The sequence below is a fragment of the Triturus cristatus genome, chromosome 2_2 (genome assembly GCF_964204655.1).
Source record: "Triturus cristatus chromosome 2_2, aTriCri1.1, whole genome shotgun sequence".
NCBI classification, from domain to species: domain Eukaryota; kingdom Metazoa; phylum Chordata; class Amphibia; order Caudata; family Salamandridae; genus Triturus; species Triturus cristatus.
Genome location: NC_140582.1, coordinates 197890342 through 197914284, shown reverse-complemented (window position 1 = coordinate 197914284; position 23943 = coordinate 197890342). Strand labels below are relative to the sequence as shown.

General features: G+C 48.0%; 1 protein-coding gene across 1 annotated transcript in view; it reads left to right on the top strand.

Annotated features, from left to right (window-relative positions):
• The window catches only part of TSPAN5 (tetraspanin 5), a 315595-nt gene that overhangs the window by 240905 nt on the left and 50747 nt on the right, over positions 1–23943 (top strand). Inside the window, exon 3 of the mRNA XM_085641160.1 lies at positions 19972–20118. Within this exon, the coding sequence (XP_085497286.1) occupies positions 19972–20118 (147 nt within the window). The remainder of the gene's footprint in view (positions 1–19971; positions 20119–23943) is intronic.

Here is a 23943-nt window from a genome sequence, read left to right as displayed (position 1 = left end):
TGAAACACGCAAATCTGGGGACCCGACAGTTGGCAGTAGTCGCGTTATGTTCTTCCCGGACTACACCGCGGCCGTGCAGCGGCGCAGGAGCAACTACTTGGCTGTGAAGAGGCAGCTTCGGTAGTTGGCGCTGCCCGAATCTCTGCTGTTCCCGGCCCGTCTGCGAGTGGTGGCAAAGGAAGGGACCCGCTTCTTCGACTCCCAGGCGGACGTCTGGGACTGGCTGGAGGAGACGGGGCAGTGGACGGGGACGAGACCCGCGGGCACAGAACCTGACGGCCTCCCGGAGAGAGGGCCCAGGAAGCGCAAGAGGCGGGGAGCTCGACAGTCGACGCGGACGGGGCTGGTGGCGCCTAGCCCTGAGAGAATCAGAATGGAGCGGCAGGAGGTACTCGACGCGGTGGGGACGCCACACAGCGGCGACTGCAAGGAGATTGGAGCGCACAGTGCTCCGGGGACCAGTGGTGCCTCGTCCCTGTCCACGGCGATCTCGGAGGAACTGACTTTACCAGTGGTAACCCCACAGACTGCTGACTTGATTGTGTGATGGGATGTTGCTGCACCACGCTGGGGTGGGAACCATGCATGCAAGACATGATCACACACTTGCCCTGTAGCCACGTTGGGGGGGGGGGGGGGGGAGGGACGGGGTCCCGTGGGATTTTGCGGGGGGCGTTGGACTAGTGCTGGAGGCGACCGGCCACGCGGGGCCGGCTTGCTCGTAGCGCGCGACACCGGCTGTTACATCGGGGGGCTCCTGCTGCTGCGCCACACGCTCAGATAGCGCGGCAGTTCCATGCTAGATGAGATGCTGCACTTCCTTCACCTAGAGGAGACTGGGGAGGGGGAATTGTACCAACTCGTCGATACTTCCACGCGAACCCCATCAGGCACTATACTGACACACCGCATCGTTAATTAGCATCTCTAAAGTTTGGACGGATGCCCCGTTGGGAATACGCCCTTTTTGTTAAACTGTTCACAGAAGTTACACTGTTTGCACAGCAGCGCATTCATATGTTCCCCTGGGCCATACCACCCCCCCCCACACCCCCCCCCGGGTGCGAGCACTCTACTTCCCGCCCGGCTGGCTCTACCGGCTTTACGATGACGCACACTAACATTGTGACCTGGAATATACGGGGCATGCATACACCGTCAAAGCGCTACTCCATCTTCTCCTACTTACTACGCCATTCTGTTGGGATCGCCCTCTTGCAGGAGACACATATGACGCAGTTAGAACTGGGCAGGCTTTCCAGACGATGGAGAGGGCACACATATGGCACCACTTACTCGGCGCATGCGCGAGGCACATTGATCTGGGTGCGAGCGGGAGTCCCTTTCAGGTGTGAGGAGGTGGTGGTGGACAGCGATGGCAGGTACACACTGGTGTGGGGGAAGTTGAACGGGCAAGAGATGTTGCTGGGCTCGATATACGCGCCCAATGTGGATCAGCCGTCCTTCCTGGGGCGCCTGACGCAGCTCCTACACCCTTACGCAGGGCTCCCCTGGCTGTTGGGAGGGGACTTCAATATGGTACTGGATGTCCAGTTGGACAGATCCTTCCCTCCCCTGCGTGTTGCGATGGTGGAGTCCAATGCTCGGGCACTGGGGGACTGGCTCGAGCACTGGGCGCTGCAGGACCTGTGGCGCACCCTTCACCCGAGGGACAGGATATATTCTTACTACTCGGCAGTACACGACCTGCACGTCCGGCTGGATAGGTTGGTGGGCTCCCAGTCACTGCTCCCGCTTATTGCGCGATCAGAATATCTGGGCCGGACGCACTCCGATCATAACCCTTTGTGGTTCCAGATTAACTGGGTGGCGGACCGGCTGCTGGTGCCCACCTGGCGGCTTCAACCAAGCGCGCTGGAGGACTCGGAGTTCCGCTCCTCTCTTGGTACGGCTATTCTGGCATTCTTTAAAGCAAACGAAGGGACGGCGAGTAGCGCACTGGTGGAGTGGGATGCCCACAAGGCGACCATCCGTGGCCACTGCCTGGGGGCCAACTGGAACATACGCAGAGGCCTCTCGGACTCCCTGACGCGCCTGGAGGATGAACTCTTGAGGTACGAGAGAGAGGGGGAAGGAGGGGGTAGGCACTCGCACAACCTGGAGGACCTCCGCGGAAAGCACGCGGAACTCCTGGAGAGGCTCCGGTGCCACAATTACGCTGCGCATACGGCCAGAACGCACGCTAGAGCGGACAGGGCGGGCCGCCTTTTGGCCTGGCTAATACGGCAGGAGGACCGACGCGCCCCAATAGGAGCGATTCGAAGAGAGGATTGAGCGCTAGTCTACACGCAGCGCAAAATACACCGGGCCTTCGTTGACCACTATAAACCACTACAAAGCAAAGGGGACTGGCCCCCCGCACCTTCTTGGGGACTTTCTGGCCTCCATCCAGCTCCCTGAGGTCACGGAGGCACACAATGCGGCGCTCGCTGGGCCTCTCTCCCTGGAGGAAATCGGGGAGGCAATTCAGTCAATGGCTAGAGGGACTTATATGAAACACCGGTACACCCGGTACCAGCTTTCTCGACCTGGGCATCACAAAATGGATGCTGCCAGCCACAGACACGAGTCTGCCCTCCTGCTGCTGAGCCAAGCTCGAGCAGAGGAAGGCCTGACAATAGGTTTCCTGTCACAGGGAGGTGTGATTACCTCCCAGACAGGCTTTAGTGTATTGGGGCTGGGTGGGTGCACTCTGAGAGGGACAAAGTCTGCGCTGGGGGCACATTTGGTGTCCCTGTGCATAGTCCAGCTCAAACCGGTTGCAGGAGCCATTTGCTCCGGCTCTGGCACGAAACTGGACAAAGGACATGGGTGTAGCCACCCCTCTGTCCTGACCCTCCCATTGGTGGGCCCCCAGAGTTTGTCCAACCTCTTCCTTGGGTATAAAGTAGGAACCCTGACTGCAGGACCTTAGATTTTACCTGGACTAAACTCTGCAAGTCTACACTTCGCTGGATGACAGAAGAATCTCCCTTGGAGTAAAGGAGTTACTCCCCTGCAGCAGCAGCACCTTAACGCATCTGAATGGTTTGCATCTCCCGAGCGCCTGAGGACTCCGAAGATTTCTACAACACAGGTGGTGGGTTCCCGAGCGCCCCTGAGGTCGATCTGCTCTCTCAGCAATCCTGAGACCAGTATCCCTCGTGGGGACCGTGCAAACCGAACCCCTGTGCACCGTGTACTTTTGCAGCAGCATATGCTTTTTGGCGATCGCTGAGGCTGTGCTTTGGGCTACTTGTAGTCCTGATACCAAGCAGTATTTCCACTGAAGATTTCTGGCCTCCACTCCACGAGTGCTCCGTGGGCCTGTACTTCGTAATTCAGCTTGAGGTCCCTTCGCGATCCCTGGTCCGTTGGCCTCTGGGTCCCTGTGAAGGTAACTTTGATTTCCCGTGGGCTTCCCTGGTTGCTCCAGACGTGCCCTGACTCCCCATAGCTTGGAGAGTCTCCAGGACCTTCCTCTGCCCGCGTGGGTTGCCGTTGCCAATGCTTGTTGGTGCTCAATCCGGACACTCGACAGCCTTCGTGGAACAACTCACCTCCTGACTTTGGTTGTCATCGACGTCTCTTGGTCCCCGTGGCTGCAGAGTCAAGCATCCTATCTTCTCACCTGAAGCACCCAACATCGGTGGGGATTAGTCTACCGAGCCCCTGGTCACCCTGAAGTGACCCAGACTCTGTCCCCTCTGCTTTCAGGTTCTTCTCACCTCGGATTCATTCTTGGATTCCACCGGACACTTTTCATCTTCCCGGCAGCAGCACTTCTTTGCATCACGCCATTGAAAATGATGAGGGTTTCTGACACCACTTGACCCCTATGCACCCGGCTCCTCTGGGATAGGTAACACGGGTACCTCTGTACTCAAAAGGGTGCTGGCCTTAGAACCTTCTATGTTCCAAAGGGTTTGCTTGAAGTCCTCTCAGAAGTGTCCTTAAACTGTAATTTTCCAGCTGTGACTTTCCCATAGAGTTGTACGGAGCTCGCGTCTGTGTTCTCACACTGCACCTGTCCACCGTGGCCTCTCTGTGTTACTCCTTTGGGTGGTTCCTTGGGGTCCCAGCGATTCTACGTGCTCTAGGCACAGTGTCTAGTGAAGTCGTTGTTGTTATACCATTTTTTAAGTATATGGTTCAGTCTCCCCCTGGAGCCCGCTGTGTATTGTGCTATTTACTGTCATTCTATTAAGTATTGTGTGCCTTGTGCTCTAATCTCAGAAAGAGGTTAGTAGAGAGTGTTTAGTAATAAATACACTGATATGGTTCTCCTTTCATTTGGTCATTCAGGAGGTTCTGATCTGGTAAAACAAGCTGCTTTACATTCCTTCGAGACTTAGCCTGAAGGCTGCTCTCCACAGCTACCACTAGGATAGCTTTCTGTAAAGGTTGTCTTTAACCTAATCATTAATAATGGTTGTTTGGACTGGTACAGGGTGCCCACTTTAATTAGTGGACAGCATATACCAGACCAGCTTCTCACATCTTCTTGGAGAAAACCAAAACCATGACAATCAACAAGAATTCGAAGAAAACACCCGTCTGGTTTTGGGGTCATACCCGCATTGACTCCGCAACAGAATATAAATATTTTGGGGTGGTCATCGATAAAGGAGGGCATTTTACAGCCCAAAGGGATTCAATCAGGAGGAGGGAAACAACCCTGGCAGTCTTGCTAAGAAATCTTAATTCCAAGCTGAGCGGCCCCTGACTTGCCCCACTACCCAAAGTAATACGGGCAAAACTCCTACCCACAATAGCTTATGGGAGTGAGGCACAGAGGGGCAGGAATTCCAAGCTCTTAGATGACACAGTTGCAAAAGCGTACAGAATAATCTTTGGCTTACAGATCAGGCTCGAATTCGGTGCTCATAAACAGACCCTCGCAAGACAAGGTGCAATAGCCATCTTCTGGGACAGAGTACAGAAATCAAACCCAGGAACCCTCAACTGGTGCCTGTGGTCAGAACTACAATGTTATGTTATGTTAAGGTGGCTTATATAGCGCATGGCTACCCCAGCAACGGGGCGTCCCAGCGCTTTGCAGATGGACTAGATACTCAGCAACCAGGCCAATGGTAGGATGAGCCACAAAGTCGGGCTAAAGAGTGGCAAATAGCCAGGTCTTAATTCTCTTCCTGAAAAACAAATGATTCGTGATAACAAGAGCTTCGAGCGGGATTGTGTTCCATAGTTTCGGGGCCAAATATCTGAAAGATCGACCTCCTGCTCTACTCCTCCGGATCTTAGGAATGTGGGCCAGGAGCAGATCTGCAGAACGGAGAGCCCGGGTAGAGACATATAAAGAACTTAGATTTTGCAGAATTTTAGGGCCCGAGGAGTAGAGAATTTTATGGATGAGGCAGAGTGCCTTAAATTGAATGCGCTGCTTTGCAGGCAACCAATGCAGACGATGAAGGATGGGGGAGATGTGACCGTTTTTAGGCAGACCGAACAGACTGCGAGCGGCCGCATTCTGCGCTCTTTGAAGTCTGTAAATCGTGGATTGATTGGAGCCCAGCATGAGGACATTGCAGTAGTCAATGTTAGACAGCACCGTGGCCTGGATGATCATCTGACGGACTTTGGGTTCGAAAAAACCCAAGATGGGTCTCAGAGACCGTAGGCGGCCATAGCACGTGCCTGCCACCTTTTTGGCGTGGGAGTCAAGGTCAAGACGGTTATCGACCATAATACCCAAGTTGTTGACTTCCTTCTTAGGGGTGGGTGCAGGGCCCAGTGCAGCCGGCCACCACTGAGCGTTCCATTTTTGAAGCTCCTTTCCGACCAGTAATACTTCCGTCTTGGATGAATTAAGCTGGAGGCAATTTTCAGTCATCCAGTTTGCAATGGCCGATAGATCTTCCTGAAATTTAGTTTTGTCTGCCTCGGTATCACTGGAGAAGGAGAAAATGAACTGTGTATCGTCCGCATAAGATGTTAATTTGATGTTCCGAGCTCTGGCCAGTACGGCCAGGGGGCGGACGTATACATTAAATAACGTGGGGCTAAGTGCGGACCCCTGGGGAACGCCACAGCACAGCGGGAACCTTCCTGATTTATACGGTGGAGCATGGACCTGAAAAGAGCGGTCCGTCAAAAATGAAGCAAACCACTCTAGTGCTCCGTCTCGGACTCCGATCTCCCACAGTCTTCTTAAGAGGATCTCATGGGAGACCGTGTTGAACGCTGCACTTAGGTCCAACAGGACCAGTGCCGCTGTACCACCTTGGTCCTGTACCTCCCTCAGTTGCTCTGTAACGGCTAATAGGGCCGATTCAGTACTATGATTCGCCCGAAAACCGTTTTGGGAGTCATCTAAAATGCTATTGACCTCTAGATAGTTAATCAGAGTGGAATTTACATGGGATTCCACTATCTTGGATAAATAAGGCAGCAAGGATATCGGTCGGAAATTTTCCGGCCTAGAGGGATCCAAGGTTGGTTTTTTTAATAGAGGGTCGACCTTGGCATGCTTCCAGGATCTAGGTATTGTAGTTAATTCTAAGCTTTTATTGATCAGATTCAGACCTTCTGACAAAATGGGATCCTTATGAAGTCGCGCCATTTCGGGTTTTACAGGATCCTCAGGGGATCCAGATTTAATTTTTGCAGTCAGCCTATCCATCTGGTCCGCCGAAATAGGTGGAAGAGTACAGAGGGAATGTGAAAGATCTTGTAAAGTCTCGGCTTTGGTAGACTCGGGGCTTACAACATTCAAGGGAAAGGACTTATAAATACCTTGTACTTTATTTATAAAGAAGGTGGCAATCTCATTACAATGAGCATTGGAAGTGATCGTATTGTTGGGGCCTTCTGGTAACTTTGTCATGTCTTTCACCATAGCGAATATTGTTTTAGATTGATTTGCACTTGACAGAATCCTGTCAGTGTAATAGCTGGCCTTAGCTTTTTTTATTGATTTATGGTACATTTTAGTTGCAGACCTGAATGTAATTTTGGCCTGGGGGTCATAGGATTTTCTCCAGGCGCGTTCGAGCAACTTACATTGCTTTTTTTGTTCAGCAAGTGTCTCTGAATACCAGAGATGAGGTTGCCCGCGTTTGGACTTGGACAGTGTTGGGGGAATCAGCTGGTCTAGCGATTTATTAATCCACTCTCTATATGCGACATCTGCTTCCTCCAGATTCACCGGCCAAACAGGGCACGTGGTTTTCAGGTTGTCTATGAGCAGACTACTGTCTAGTTTGTGCCATGGGCGTCTTGGGATAGGAGGGGGAAGCTTTCTTTGAAAGTTATCCGCTATCTGGATGGAAATATGAACCAAGTAATGGTCTGTCCAGCTGAGGGGGCTTGGAGGAAAGGCAATAATGTCCGGAATATTTGAGAACACTGGGTCCAATAAGTGGCCTGCTGCGTGGGAGGGCCCTTTAATAAATTGTGTGAGTTGACATGCTTCTAGATCATCTAGGAGATCCTTCACTGTCGAGGTCTCACTGCAGTCAAAGTGAAGGTTTAAGTCTCCCAATAGGTTGAAATTAGCGGAGTTCAAAGTCATAGTGGAGACAGTGGCCACCAGGGATTTCTGAAATGACCTAACCGGGCCAGGTGGGCGGTAAATCAGAAGCCCGGTTAGAGTAAAGGTGTCCAGGATCTTGATTTTGAAACGAGAGCTCTCACAGTCTGCAATATTAGCCGGGGAGAGCGAGCAGGAAAAGGAGGATTTAAAAATCACTGCTAGACCTCCCCCTCTCTTCACAGGTCTGTTCTGAATTTGTATTAAGTAACCTGGTGGAAGGGACAAAGTCGGAATGGCTAAAGTATCGTTAGTTAGCCATGTTTCCGTGAGAAACAGAATGTCAGGAGTCTGGTCGGCCAGAAGATCAAAAATATCCTCATAGTGACTGACCAGGGACCTACAGTTCAAACTGAACACCTTGAGGTGTGTTAACTTGTCAGGGGGTAAGGAGGTCTCCGTAGTGGTGTAGCCACAATGAGGGCATTGTACCATAGGTGGGCCAGGATAAAAGAGATGGGGGTGCAGATTGAGTGATCCCAAAAGGAGAGAAGCCCTTCCCGTGTGTATTTTAGCATAATAGCAGCTGAAGGCACAGGGAGACTGGCAGCATGCAGCGGACTTGGCGCGGACGGGCGCAGACGGGCTTGCCTTTGGCGCGCCGCTGCGCGCATCCGCGCCCTCAGACCGATTAAGTAGTGAGGAGGGCGGGCGTGTGAGGCGTGCAAAGCTAGAGTGCTGACCTGCAATGCCCAGTACAGCCGGAAGTGAGTGCTAGCCCCGCCGACCCTCCGCTCAATCGGCACAAGCCGTGGCGGAACGGGGTCAGGGGCAGCAAAGCAGGCGATGCAGCAGTCAGCAGAAATATGGCAATTTAAGGTAACCACAAAAAGGATAAAAACAATTAAAAGATGTGCAAAATACGGCGTTAGATAAACATGTGCAAACGAGCAAGTTAAAATTCAAGAGCAGGGCAACAGCTAATACAATTCAGGAACAGCAGCTCAAATGATTCTTTCCACAGCTCGTATTCTGAGCGCCGCTGCGTCATCGCTTGCTGCAAAATATCTGCAAGCAAGTCTGACCACCCTGGGGCTCACCGAGCTCTGGGAAACACCTACTAGTCGCTGTCTCTTCAAAAAAACAGTAAAGAAAACTGTAAAGCGCCTATCCTGGGTTGAGGACAAAGCAGCATTATCCAAGAGGTTACATGGCTGGATGAGCATGCGCACCTATTCCACCACGCTGCCCAAAAATTCTTAGTCCTGGGATTTGCCAGATCTAATTAAATTCAATTCTTAAAATACTGACTTGGCCTGCTACCATGCACAAAGCACTTTCTGCACTGGCTGTAAAACCAATTCGATTCCACCTGCCGCTTGTGCAGAAAAGCGCAGGAGGACATGCTGCACGTGCTCTGCATCTGTAAAGAAATGACACAAGAACAAAAACAGCTTTTAAAACCACTTTTTAATTACAGAGGCATCCGCACACGGAGTCAAGCTGTGCTGGCGTGTTTTGTACCCAAGGACACACAGCTGAACTGCCGCCTGGTAAAGTTTCTGAGGCTAGTAGAGAAGAAAATGCCACAATAGCTATAGGCATGCCTAAGCACTAAATCGGACAATGCAATTTTACTGCCTAAATGTAAAAAGGTGAAAATGCCGCTAAGTTGTTGAACTAATCACAAAATCTTGCATTTCTAACATGAAAGAACAACCAACTTAACTGATTTGAACTGATCTAACATATTTTTACTAAATCTCTCTGTTTATCTTTCTTAAAATTGTAATTTATAATGAAAATGTTTATAATACATTTTTTATGAATGGTTTTAAGTAACTTCGCTAATAAAATGAAACTTGTAAACTTGTCCCATCAGTGTCGGAAAAGTCTGACAATACTGTTGAACTAGTATTTGAGATGCCATCTTTGAGTTTTATTGGCGATATGAGAAGACATACCAAGGTGTTTATACCTGCCTTCTCCTGCCATATTCACTCTCATGGCCATTGCAAGAGGCATGTGTGGTAGATCTGCGTGAACTAGTCATACAAATTGAATGAGGGAAGTTCTAGGCATAGCAGTAGTCTTCTCTTTTACTTTGAGGCAGTGGGGGTGGCATAGGAAGGCAGCATTTTGGCAGCCACAGAACTGGCACACTAAAGAGGTAGTAAACTCATGGTTAACCATTTAGGTTGCAAGGTCTTTGTCACCACTATGTGTGTTATTGGACATATCCATCTGAGTAAAAGAGTATGCTCATAGGATCCTTATCTCAGTTTTATTAATGAAGCCATACATCACTTTTCACTTATACGTCCTGTGAAAAATCCATATCGTGAGGATTATCTCGATCCCATGAAGCATGTTCTGCCCTATGCCTACGCCTGCTCAACCTCTTCATAGTTTTTCCATCTTTCGAAAGCACCGCAGAGAGGGTCATCCAGTGATCAAGATACCCTTTTCACATCTCGAGCCACCCCACGCAGTGATCAAGACAGTGTTTCAATCCATGTTTGTTTATGCAGAACACTATCCATGTGTTGTCCTTCCTTGCTAGATTGATGGAGAGTGGTTTCTTGTTTTTAAAGAGCTTTGCCTACTGAAGATCAGGGCAAAACAGTCTATTGAAGTACAACTTTTGCACGTTTTTTCTCTCACAGAAGTTCAGACATTGACTATGGCAACAAAGTAAGGCAACGTTGTTCATTCCATGTTTTCACTTCAGCAACCGAATGACCCTTTTCAGGAGAGAAAGGTAACATCTGCATGCAGAAGTCGATATCTTGTTTCCTGCTCAGAAGCTCTAAAACCAAATAGTATCCCGAATGGTTACCACAGCCCAGTTATTAAGGTGTCCAGTGTTTGCACCCACCTGGATATGGAAGAAAGGTTTTGAAGAAATTTGTTCTCCATTCTTTAACTACCAGGAAGGGCCTGTGCTACGTTTAACTGACTCCAATGATGTTTGGATTCGTCTCTGATTTGCAGCATCATTGTGTATAATAGTCAACTGAACAGAATCCATTTAGAAGCAAGAATGTATCTTCAGGACGCCCTGAAATTGAGTACCCAACGGAACCACTACGTTTTCCTACAATACCTACCTTTTGGAATTAAGCATATATCTTTCGAACAAACTGCCCCATCTTTGGTTGGAATGCTGGAACAATTGTCGAAGCTGTCTCTCATATACTTATATACTGCCAGGGAAAACACATTTTTGCTGAAGACAGTTTTGGCCGACCTTGTGCTAACTCCTTTTTAGGTCTCGCCTAGTGACACAGTGCATGCCCTGCTCGCTTGCGAGGTCTATTGTGGTCAGTTTCGCTTCGGAAGCGGGGTGGAAGCTCCACCCATGCCTCTGATTGGCGCGCATCAAAAATGCACGCTGTTAATTGGAAGGGAGGCATGTTTGTTCCCTACCTCTCTCCTGTTTGAGTACCTGCCCGGACAGGAGATGTGCACGTGTATGGTGCACGTGTATGGTGCGCGCGCATGGCGCGCTTCCACTTTCTTTTGTATGGTATTCTGTCATCTCGAGTCTCGCGGGCGTCTCTTTTGATCACGGCGTTTCAGCACAGCGCGCACATGGCTCGCTTTCACTTTCTTCTACATCCTGCCCCACACAGCACTTGGGGCACCGGCTTCAACAATGGTGGCTGCTTCTTGTTTTTATTTGCTGCGTGCCATGTGCGCTTTCACTTACCAATGCCTTCTGCTCATTTTACATTCTGCTCCACACAGCACTCGCTAGAAGCCGGCTTCAACAATAGCGGACGCTTCTTGTTTTGATTTACAGCGCGCCATGCGCGCTTTCCCTTTGACAATGCCTTTGACTTATTTTACATCCTGCCCCACACAGCACTTGCAGGACGCCGGCTTCTACAATAGCAGCCACTTCTTGTTTTTATGTGCAGTAAACCATGCGCTTTTTCACTTTTATAATGGCGGCTCGCCGTATTTAACTTGTTTTTGTCTGCTTCTGCACCCTTGGTCTCGGCGGAGAATGCATGCTTTCCGACCGTGGCTGGGGGGCCCAGCTACTGCGACCCCCAGAGGTGAGTGAGTCCTAAAACGCTCAGTCCCCGCGGCGATGAGAGTACCCCTTCCCATAGGAGAATACTCCCCTTGCCCATGAATACTCCCATTGCTCTTTGTTTCAGGGTGATAGCTTGGGTTAATGCGCCTGCTGCCGAGCACGTGAGGGAGACGCAGATAGAGTTTGTGTGTTGTTTGTTTGTCGCAAGTCATAGGTGCGACCCCGGATGGTCCCATAGAACTTTTTGACAACAAGAAGTATGTTTCGTTATATGTTAGAACGTCCGGCGTGCTGTTCATGTTTTCTCTAACTGCTGCATGACAAACAGTGTACTAGTGTCAGGCAGTAGTGGGTAACCCGTATCCAGAGGTACCATGGGGTGTTGCATCTGAGGGTGTGGTTCTTTCCTGAACAACATGTGATGAAGAATATGGACTTTCCACGGCCCCGTTATCAGTGTGATCTTGGGCTCGCAAGTTTCCACCAGTGACCTTAAAGCAAAGCGGGGGGTGAAGGAGGCAGGCAGGGCACCCAAGCCCCCCTCCTCAGGCGTGTGACCTCTGTCGCATACAGTTACGGTGCACTTCACCCAGGCACCTCCCCCCACCCCCAGGGACTGTTGGATCTGTGTGGGCCTAGCTTTGTGAGCGATACCAGGGTCCTAGTCCTGTACGTCACACCTGCGGACCACCCGTACTGTGCCCTCTGACCCCAACCGTGTGTGACCGTGAACCATGCCATCTACGTAATGATGGGCTGTCCCCCGTGTAAGAGTCATCTTACCCGAGTTCTCTGACCCCAGCCCCCTAGTATAAGTTGCCAGCACATCCTGCGTCCTCTGGCTCCAGTCCCCTTGGAATGGATGACAGCTGCCCCCCAGTCATCTGAACACAGCACTATTCTAATTAGACGCCCTCCAATTTCACCCCCTTGGACTGGAGTGCTAGTCCTCTGTGCACATCTGACATTAGGTCCTTGAGATGTGGGTCCTGAATGCTACCTGCGCCCCCTGACCTCAGCTCCCTTATAATTGTGGCCAGTCTGTCCTGCGCCCTCTGACCCCCGCCTCCGCATGCTAGTGCCCAGGCCTTCCTGCCTCCCCTGCACTCTTCCCTCTGGGGTGGTGGGATAGTCTTTCCTGTAGCCTCTAACCCCCGCTTTCTTTGAATGTTGGGCTCGTCTTTTCGGTGCCCTCTGACCCCAGCCCCCTATGGATGGCCTCTCAATCCTTTCATGCGCCCTATGCCGCCATCCCACTTGGGTTATTCATTAATTGGTGATTTTTTTAGTAGACGCGTGCCGCTTGCGAGCTGCTTCGGTTAGTGTGCCGCCCTAACCTTGCTCTGACACACCATACGCGCCCTTGTGATATTTATTTCATGATTTCTTTAATGGTCTGCACTTGAAAGCCCTTCAGTTAGTGGACTAGGCCTTCCTGTGCCCTTTGACCCGTCACCAGATCTCCCTTGTGAGAGTAGGCATTTCCTGCAAGGTGCCATCCGAACTTCCTGCCCCGCCATTGTAAGCCATGGCAATGTGTGCTCTCACCCCAGCACTCCTGGAGGACGCAGAACGGCCCTACAGTCTCCCCTCACACGTAGTGTCAGCCAGTGCCCCTTCTATCGTGAGTACCCCTGACACCCCCTCACCACCCTCTCTTTCTTTCCCTGCCTTCTGGAACAGCGCTGTGGGATAGATGGAGATATTAAGGAGCAGTCTGGAAGTACAAGACGGAAAGGGGGGCACAGTGACACCAAAATCTACTTTCTACCAAGGTACAGTCACATATATACCTTTAAGGCTCTCTCAGATCTTGCAGACATGCTTGGTGCCTCCTTTTTAAAAGCCCCAAGCAAAATTAAATGTTGCCGGTTTAGTGCTCCCTCTTTCCTGGCAACTGGGGAATCTGCATCCTGCATTTGCAATGTGGTAGACCACTGTTGGTTGCCCAATAGTGCTTGCCTAGTTTCAGTAGTCAGTATAACACCAACCGTGCCATAGCCCGCTCTGTTATTTACATTGCAATATTTACTCTGTAAGGCATGCCAGTATTACTTTGCAGCTGTGCATTTGAATCAGTCTGGCTGTTGTTTTAGTTCATAATATGTATTCAGCTTATAACACTTTCTCATTTCTTAAAGGTAGAGATGTTGATGTTAAAATTACCAATGACAATACCGCTTTGCAAATTACTCCACTGCAAACAAAACAAAAAAAAGTTAAAAAAAAACATTGTCATTTTAAACGCCAACAGCTCTAACTTTTACAAATGCGAGACCTATTGCATTGTAAATGCTTGTTTACTTTGTGGAAAGCTGATAAGCAAGTTGGCACTCTAGCAACAGATTGCATCAAAAATCTTAGCCTCAAGGATCCTTCTTTTTTAGGTCTCGCCAGCGCTTTAGCGCTGCACTGGCGAGAGCTATAAAAAGCTGGATTTGGAATTGCAAATTAGTGCTTTTCAGGCCGCCAACTACAGTGCAAGTGCGCCGGGCGCGCGCACCATTTGTCAGCCTGCTGATCACTTTCGCGGCCGCTTTGATGTTCTCAGTGAGCCGCGCGGCCACTGAGAACATCAAAGCGGCCGCTAAAGTGATCACCATTTGCCACCCCTCCCTTATCCCACTTCCTGCTTGTTTTTTTGGGCTTACACTCTCCATGCCCTCTGGCTCCTTCGTGCTGCTTTACCCTTCCCTCTGCTTGTGCTTCCTATCTCCTCCCACTCCTGCTGTTCTTTCTTTTTTATTAAAGTCATTTTACTAAGCGCCAACGTGAACTGAAGGTATCGGAGCGCTTTACATGAGCACCAGTTAATTGTACAAGGATTTAGGCCCGGTAGATTATGTAATTTGCTCAGAATCACATTCTGTTTAACGAGCGCCGGGACTCGAACCTGGCTCCTCAGTTCCAAAAGCCAAAGGCAGCAGTTTTAGTGGTTACGCCACACTCACCCCTATGCTAGCCTTGTACATGAGAAGAACGCTTAGCCCATTAAGCGGCTAAACGTTCCACTTCGGCGTATTCAATCCCTATGCTCAGGTAAAAATGTGCTTTTAATACAGATTCACCAACGTTTAGGAAGAAGTTGGAAATCTATCCCTCATAAATTGCAGCCCTTGATGTGCTTGCATAGATTAACAGAAATAACCGTCCGTGCGATTGAAAATCTACATTCATTGGGACCCACTCTGACCAAATGTGGTTTGTGCCTTTCATCCTTCAAGTGTCTATTGTGGCTTGTGGGTCTCGGGGAGCCTGCAATCTGATGAAGAAACAGATTGTCTGTTTTTGTGTTTTTATTCAGTGCTTAAAGCCAGTGGTTTCCAAGGGCTTGCAGTTTAGGCAAATAACGGAGAAAAGGGGGAAACACACGTATTGCTCAGGAGCACACAATTCAGGCAAATGGGACTTACAACCTGTGCTCCTTGTGTCAGAGCATGCGATGCAATAGATCTCGCATTTACGCGATTTGAGCTATTGCCATTGTAAATGACAATGCCTTTTATTTATGTTTTGGTTTTTAAAAAGAAATAAAAGGCATTGTTATTTACAATGCTAATAGCTTAAACTTTTGCAAATGCGAGACCTATTGCATTGCAAATGCGAGACCTATTGCATTGCAAATGTTTGTTGTCCTTTGAAAGCGAAACCATTGGGCTAGAGATATACAAGGACCCAAGCAAGAAGACGCCTTGTTACTTGCTGCAGTTCTAAATGAATGTGTACCTGTTCTTGGAAACCTGCTGCTAGAAGACCTGTGGTAGAGGCTGTTATGGGATCAAAATATGTTCTTCAACCTAAATAGTGGCCTTGGTGGCGTCACCGTATGGTTGTATCTGCTGCATGTTTGGTGTATTTTATGTAGTCTCCTACAAATCCCTTTAATGAGTGATTAGACCAGAGGAGGGATTTTACCTCTACAGTTGGTTTAAGTACAACAGAGCTTGTCAAAAGTCCTAAGCTGCTTCCTCACTGGACCATTTACAATTTACGGAGCACTCATGTCTTGTATATTAAACAATACAGTAATCACACAATAGACCAAAGAATAGTAGATTGGGCTTTTGTTTTCTTCTTTAATGCCAACATATCCTCCAATCCCTTTATGCCAATGCGTTTCGTCGATATAGGGGGTAACCCTACGACTTCCTCAGGGCTTATGGCTTCTTTCAATGTAATTCTCTCTAAAGGTAATCCTCTGACTTTATTGACAATCTTCTCGTAAAACCATAATCACAATTCTTGAGAAGTATCCAAATGACCCCTTAAAATTAAGGCAATCCTCCAAGTTATAAATATATCCAATGTGAATTTTTTTGAGTTCTCATAAGTCCAAGTAATCCTTATACTTCCAATTCCAATAACCAATATACTGTGTCAATCCGTGTATTCTTTCTACCGTGATATCAAAACCAAGACAGGAGTCCGTAAACTGTCAAAGAATAGTAACAAATCGTTAAGTCCCTGAAGTACTGGGCACCTTAACACGCCGCAACCGCACCCGAATACAGGCGAAGTACCACCTTAACATTTGGAGATCTGACTTTGGTGCACTAAATCAGTACCAGGCCTTTGTTGACCACCTACATATTAGGGCTTTAGATGAGCACTTTCAGTCTACAAGGGCATGGGTAGTTTAGAAGGCTTTTATCATCAGCATCCTGTATTCTGGAAGCAGAACTTAAGTTAGTCTTGGACACATGGGTTATGGACTTGAGGGGAAGCCAGACAATTTCATTAAAGGGCTCCCATCTTGGGCTGCATACACTGCAGCTGTAACCTCGCTAAACCTGACCCTGAAGATTTAACCCTAGTATGCTCTGACTCGATTTGTGTATTTTGTCCCCTTTACAGTGTCTGAAATACTTTATACAAGTTTGGGTTCATCTGTACTATCCAGAGCTGGGCTGAGAGAGAGAGAGAGAGAGAGAGAGAGAGAGAGGACCAGGACAAGACCCAATAAACTCAGAGTTCCACTTGATGCGCTGTCATTCAGATGAAAATTTACGAATGTGGAGAAGGACACCTTAATCCTCTGCTTCCTGACATATCAATGTACACTGTGAATCAGTCAGAGAGCGGAGTGTGGCTTTAGTGCAGCACAATTTTAAACGAGATATTTGTGACTTCTGCAGGAATAAACATGACATTGCTTCATAAAGTGGGAACATTTGTTTCATTTGTAGAAAAAGAATTTACAGTAGTTGGATTATTACTCGCCACTGGAATAATGTGGGTGGACATGGTGTGTGAGGGATCATACAGACAGTATCGGTTTTGCCCCCTTCCCCGCCCCCCCCAGCATAAGGACATGCATACAAGTCACATTCATGGTCCATAGATTCATCAGAGAGCCTTTCCCTACCTCCCCCTCTCAGCACTACTAACTACATTGTCCCCCTTATGTGACTGCCCCTCTTGTTTCCACTCCTGCCCTGTCCTCCTCCATGTGAGTGCTATGTGTGCTCTCCACCAAGTACCGCCCACTCGCGTTCGGACATTGAGTGTCTTCCTCAACCGCCTAAAAATCTTCCAGCATTGCTGGCCAGGTCTGTAGATCCTCTCTCTACACTGTCCTCTGTTCTACTCCTGCGAATGTACATCTCCTCCACAGGGACATCAGGGGGGGCGCTGCCCTAACCATTCCATTGCAGTGTGTCGCTTGGCAATGACCAATGCCAACTGCAAGAATTTCCAACTCATTACCCCTTTGCGGGGCTTCTTCACCATACCCAGGAGACACTGTCCAGGGGCCTCCTCTATCCCAATGTTAGTAACCCTGCTCAGTCTCGCCTCAACCCTCGCCTAGTACTCACGCACCATTGGGCAAAACCAGGCCATATGTAAAAAGGAAGCGCCTGCCGTTTTGCAGCGCGGGCAGCCTGCTGACCTACCCACATACATTTTACTTAACTTAATTCGCGTCCGGTAGGAGCGGTGCAGATAGCTGAAAAGGATCAGCTTAAACCTAGTGTTGTATGAAACCCGCCTAGTAAGCGCACACATCTCCGTCCATTTCTTTTCTCTGATGGGTTCCCCCAATTCCTCCTCCAAGGCCTGTCTAGCTGGAGAGCTCCCCCTAGCTCAGTTCCTCCAGAACGCCCCATAAAGTACAGACACCCACCGCTGTGCATCTCCCATGGACAATATCAATTGCATTATTTCTGATCATTTAGGGGCGCCGGAAACCCCTTCCGCATTTTCCGGGCTGTACTAGCAATATATACATATCATAGAAATTGTCCTGCCCCATCGAGAACTCAACGCATTCTGCCTCAGGCGGGACAAACAGCTCCTCCAGATACAGTTCTCCCAAATTCTCACTGCTTCCCTCACGGCAGCGAGCTATAGACATGGCCTCGGTTATACATTTAAAAGGCACCAACGACCTTATACTCAGCTCATTCACAAGTCTTTTTACTTTTTCCCATATCGCTGCCGTCTTCCGCACCAAATAGGTGAGGTGCCTCCGCACTCTTGCACCTCTCATAATAACTCAAACGATGACGTGAACTCATACCTCCCCAGGAACAGCCTCTTCTCCCAATCATCCTCCTCTGCCGCCCACTACGCTGAGGTGTTGTAGCTGAGACGCGTTATAATGCAACTCAATGTCTGGCAATCTCTTGCCCCCTTCTCCTGATCAAATGTGTGTTGCTAGTGACACTCTGCTCCTCTTCTACGTCCACACAAGTGAGATCAGCATGCTATCCAGCCCCTGAAGGTGCTACATGCAATCCAATGGAGTGGGTTCTGCACAATATTTAGGCACTGGGGGAAGAAAAAACATTTTTGCATCCAAGATCAAACCGCTACAGACAGTGGCAACATGTTCAAGAATGCGACGATTTCTCCAGATCGGCCATCAGCTTGTCCGTGCCATGTCTTCTCACTATGCGCATGTCTTGCACTGTGCACCACCATAATCTCCAGATACTAGAAGGCCTCTGTCTCCCATTTCTACCCCGGGGGGGTAGGTCAGGCCCTGGTCATTCACGCAGCACCCGAGCAGAAGCAAGACCATCTTACAACTATTGACCTTGAGACCAGCCACAGCTCCGAATTGAACCAATTTATTCAGCAACAGTGGCACCGACTCTCAGGTTCCTCAAATAGAACAGTACATTGTCTGCATAGAGCAGTGTCCAATGCGTACTGTTGCCAATCTGTACCCCAAAGTCACTTAAATCCCTGCAGAACCATGAGCTCCAGCTAACGTGTACCCCGCTTCACCGCCCAGTCTTCAGAAACCCATCAAGCACTACGGATCCGGGCCTGCAGTGCACTATATATGTAGCTTCACCCAGCCACAAAAACCAGGACCGAAGCCCAAGCCCCCCCAACACCTGCAATAGGTATTCCCAATAAAGCGTATCAAATGCTTTTGTGATGTCCATCGATACCAGTACCAGTTTGTCACGACTATCCTCAACAGCCTGCAGCACATGCGCTAACTTGCACAAGTTAATGGCCGTACTCTGAGCTGGAATGAAGCCAGACTGATCTTCGTGCACTAATGTCTCCACCTCATGCTGCACCTGTTCCGCAAGCACCTTACATAGCACCTTTGAGTCTACGTTTAGCATAGTCAAGGGCCTATAAGCCGTTGGATCTGTGGATTCCCGCCTGGTGTCTGCTTGTAAAGCACTCCGTGGAGTGTAGGACGTAGCGCCTTTCATCTTGTGTACTGGTGCCATCTCGGTAGCAGCACACTATTTCTAATACGTCACTGCTGGGAAGATTGTTTTTCAAATATTCTTAGCCCGAGATAGCGCATAGGCTGTCCCTTGCAAGACTTTTTTTTTTTTTTTTAAATCCTAACAGTGGGTTTAAAGCCCACCTATGGCTTACCATTGGTTAGCTTCATCCTCACACTCAGGTGCTTGCTTGTTTGTTGGTCAGTGTGCCGGTTTGGCAGCTACTGTACAACATGGCTAAAAACAGTGACAAAGCTGGCATATCTCGAATATGCGCGGCCTATTGGCTTTTCCAGTGCTTGTTGTTTGGTATAGTAAAATGCAATGGCTTCTAATGACATGGGTATGCTTCATGAGTCCAAGATTAGGATATAAAATAATGTTGATCTTACTACAGCTTTTAATAAATGGTGAATTTCAGCCGTGAGCCGTCTGAGCGATCTTTTTCACACAGTTATTCCTTTTTGCTCTTAATACACTATACATTAATTACAATCCTTCACAACGGCCTTATCTCTGTGGCGGAGATAAAAAAAAAAAATGGGGCTGTCTGGGATGCCAGCTAGGTAAGAACTGCACTGTAAGAGTCATCTCGAGCTGTTTATAGAAAATGAATACTGCCAATTATTGAGATTCTTGATAAACGATGTATACATTGTATCTGAACTTGAAAAGGGAAGGTATAATTTTCTTTTCTTTCTTTATCTTTTTAATTTTTTTATGTTTTCTCCCCTTAGGGAGTTCTTTCCAACATCTCCTCGATCACAGACCTGGGCGGCTTTGATCCTGTATGGCTTTTCCTGGTAGTAGGTGGAGTTATGTTCATTCTGGGATTCGCAGGATGCATTGGAGCTCTACGGGAGAACACCTACCTTTTGAAATTTGTAAGTAGTGAAGCGCGTCAGCTGTTTTTGTTCACTGTACGTTTTTGATATTTTTATCTATAGAAGTCCTTTGCTGCATCAATATAAGCATTATTTCATTACATGTTAATTATTTGCCCTCGTTCCACTCTCCTCCAGAAAAGGAAACCGCTTCCCTTAGATCCTTAAAGAAACAAGTTTACTTTTACTTATTTTTTTATTTTAGGATCCTCTGCGGTTGGTTACAGAAAGAGTTCCCTGTCCTCTGCCCTGTTTTTTCTATCTCGGTTAGTGATGAGGTCCTTTTTCTCCTTAAATACTGCTAGGCTTGGCAGGTAAGGGGTTTCTGTTTCATTATACAAACTGTTATATCCTCTGGAGCCCTGCAGTCCATGACCAAGCTTTTGGGCAGCCCAAAGGCACACCTGGTGTGTGGCTCATTGAAGTCTTATTTAGAGAGTCTGTTGCAATAATAGCGCTATGTGTAAAGTGGATCTTCATGTCGGTAGATCAGATAGTGATGGCTCACCGAGTGCAACATCTACTTGTTCTCCAACTCTGTCATCTGTTCTTCCGACTGAGAAGCATACCTTGAGTTCAGATGTTAAGGCGTCACTCTCCTAATGTCAAGCATCAGGCGTCATTTTGTTTGAACATCACAGAGGCTGTTTCTCAAGCATACGTTAACCACACGGCACAGACATGAAAGGTTTTAATTTAAAAATAATTTGATGGGTGAGAGTGTGCAAAGGTAGGTTCTCTGTCAAAAGCATAGCATGTAATAGCATCTAGGCTGGTCTGAGAGCCAAGGATCATTTGAAGAAATGGCATGCAAAATGTAGCTTATGGTGGGGATAGGGTTCTTTTCTTTCTGCTACACACAGGCAGTTGTATTATACACCAGATAGGCAGAAAAGATTTTGTCTCAAAAGTTTTCTTTCGGGAAATGAAATACAAGGACATCATTTCTCTTAAAAAGGCTGTGTAAGAACTCATTTTCAGTTTTCTTTGGAGCCAGCAAACTATCTCTAGGAGAGTTGTGAGGATCTTCTATCCCCCACCCCAAACATCAGCTACTGAAAATTTTTGAGGCTCGGTTCATCATGGCAGCGGGTCTGCTTGCCTAGTTGTATGACTGATTGACGATGCCAATCAAAGGGACAATATAAGTTTCTGGAAGAACCCCTGTGCACTCCTGGGTCTCTGTATAGGCTTTAGGAGCCAAGCTTCCCATTCTATAGTGGTTCCAAATCAGAGTTTCATGATATCATCAGAAAGCTCCTACATGTTGGACCATGATTTTGCCAACAGTCAATACAGTTGTCTACCTCGCATCATATTCCATGTACAATGCATTTGGATGGCGAAACCCGATTGTTCAAGTGGAGTCAGAATTCTCAGGCAGAATTACAGTGCCCACTTCTTCTTGATTCAGAAAATTCCTTAATGTCCATCCTACTGGCATAGGGCAACAAGTCACAGCTGAGATCAAATATCCAAGAGTTGATCCATACACCTGGGACCTTCTATGATGCCGGATATCACTTGGGTCAATTTTCATCAGTCTCTGAATCACAGATAGTTTGGAGATTTAGACCCATGTATCCAGGTGGACATGTTTGGATTGGCTCTGATTATTTGGACTTTAAAATAGGCCAGCAAGTGCTTACAAGAACATATAGAGCATCACATACCAACCTGTGATTTAACACCTACAGAGCTGTTTGCATTGATACACCTCTATAAATGTCTATTTGCTTTGTGTGCGGCTGTCTATTTATCTTGTGTGTTACTTAGACATCGGCTGACCATTGTCCTCCACTGGCGAGAATTCATCAAGGAGAGTTCCAGGGCACAGCACAGTCCCTGCGCAGCCCTAGCATAGCACAATGACAAGATTCCCCGAGATTGCTCATCGCAGAGCCATCATTATCCAGGGTCAGTGGTATTCTGGTGTTACCAGACTAGTACCTGGATGATGGTTAAGTTTGCAGTGACTCCGTTCCTAGCCCCTGGGAGTAATCACTGTATAACCAGAAGACGGAATGTTGGTCTCTATCTGCCTCGATATATGGGGGCCTGGATCTTCTCACTATTTCCCCAGGAGATCTCCCAAGCAGTCTTAGGATGCTTCTCTGGCAGGTACATCGGTTGTTTTGGATGCCCTCCAGCGCCTTGGGGTCCACCTCTGGGGAGCCTCGGCAGCATCAGGTCCCTGCCGGATTCCCACATGGCAGATGTGCACGGTTCTCTATGGTGGTCATGGCACTGGGTCCCTGTAGGTTGGTTCTTGTTGGGCAGTACTTTTAAGGTCGGCTCATGTTTACTTTGAGAGAATGCTTTGCTTTTCACGAGAGACTGCAGGTTATTCATTCATTGATCAAGCCGCTTGTTTTGGACAGCGAGGGGCGCTCCATGCCTTCAAATAAAGGTTACATCTGTTCTGCGAGTGAGGAAGTCTGCCTGTGAATATAGACCCAGCTTGTACTCATCATTTCGTCCTCGTTAATGGGAGTGATTCTGCAAGAGTTCTGCTGTCATCGGGCCATGGCTAGGGGATGCCCACATTGGATAAATTGATGTGCATCTTAGAAGATGGAGAACCATTTCGGAATTTTCTCTCTGTTTCTGTGCATTGCAAGTTGATGGAAGTGTTTTATCAGAATGTGCACTTTCTTGTTCAAATTGACCCAAATTAACATTGATTATTTCATAGAATTTTATTGTATAGTCATTTCATTTATATAGCGCTTCCTTTTCCAGACGAGGCGCTTACGAATGGGTGGTGTGCCATTTGATGGAGGTGCGTGTCTGCAATTACCTTAATGGGCAGTGTAGATTTCTTGCCAGGGCAGTGTCAGGCTCGACTCCCGTTACTGTATATGTTCCTGCGCACGAGCTCGAAACGAAAAGCAACATCAGAAGCAAAGTACAAAGAAAAACGCATACGAACGAATTAAAATCCCATCTCACAGAGGGTGTGCCGATTGCTTATTTCTAAATTGCGTGGCGTGTTTTAACTCAACAGGAAGCCAGGAATAAACAGTTTTTCCCGCCTATGCTGTATATAGAATTGCGTTTTAAGAGCGTTCAGTTTTTGAACCACAGTCAAGTTGGCTGGCGCCTCTCCTAATGATGCGGACGGGCCATTAGCACTTATGCTGCCGTTTATCAAAATTACAGTCATCACCAGCAGCATATTTTGTTCACTGTAATGGGGATATTTATGTAAGTAGTGGTTCCGTGTGAATTCCTAAGTGATGCCGTTTGAATTCACGCCCGTGCATTGCAGGCTAATGTTGTGGCTTGGTCGTGCACCGTGTATTGGTAGGGAAACTGTTTTCTGATGGCCATCGTGTACATAATGTCTTTATATTTTTTTGGGTGTGAGATTAATGCATATATACCCCAATTAAGCCTAAATTTGTCTTCTATAGATAGAACAGTACAGGATCAGACTTTTTTCAGTAGACGTCCATTTTTCGTGGACTGGCCTCCACCAATAACAAGCATTTGCAATGCAATGGGTCTCACATTTACTAGAGTTTGAGCAATTCGCATTGTAAATTACCATTCCTTTTATTGATTTAAAAAAAAAACCAGATAAATAAAAGGCATTGTCATTTACAATGCCAATAGCTGAAACGGCGCCTGTCCTATAAAGAGGAAAAAAGTGTTAGGAGCAGGCAGGACAAAGACCCAGAGGGCACAGGACACAAGTGAGTCTGTCACTCCTACCCAGGCCGGTGAGCCTTTCTTTTCTGATTGGGACAGGTGTGCCTAGCTATATGAGCTGCAGTGGGAAAGCAGGCAGGCAAAAATGGGATTACGGACTACACTGAGACA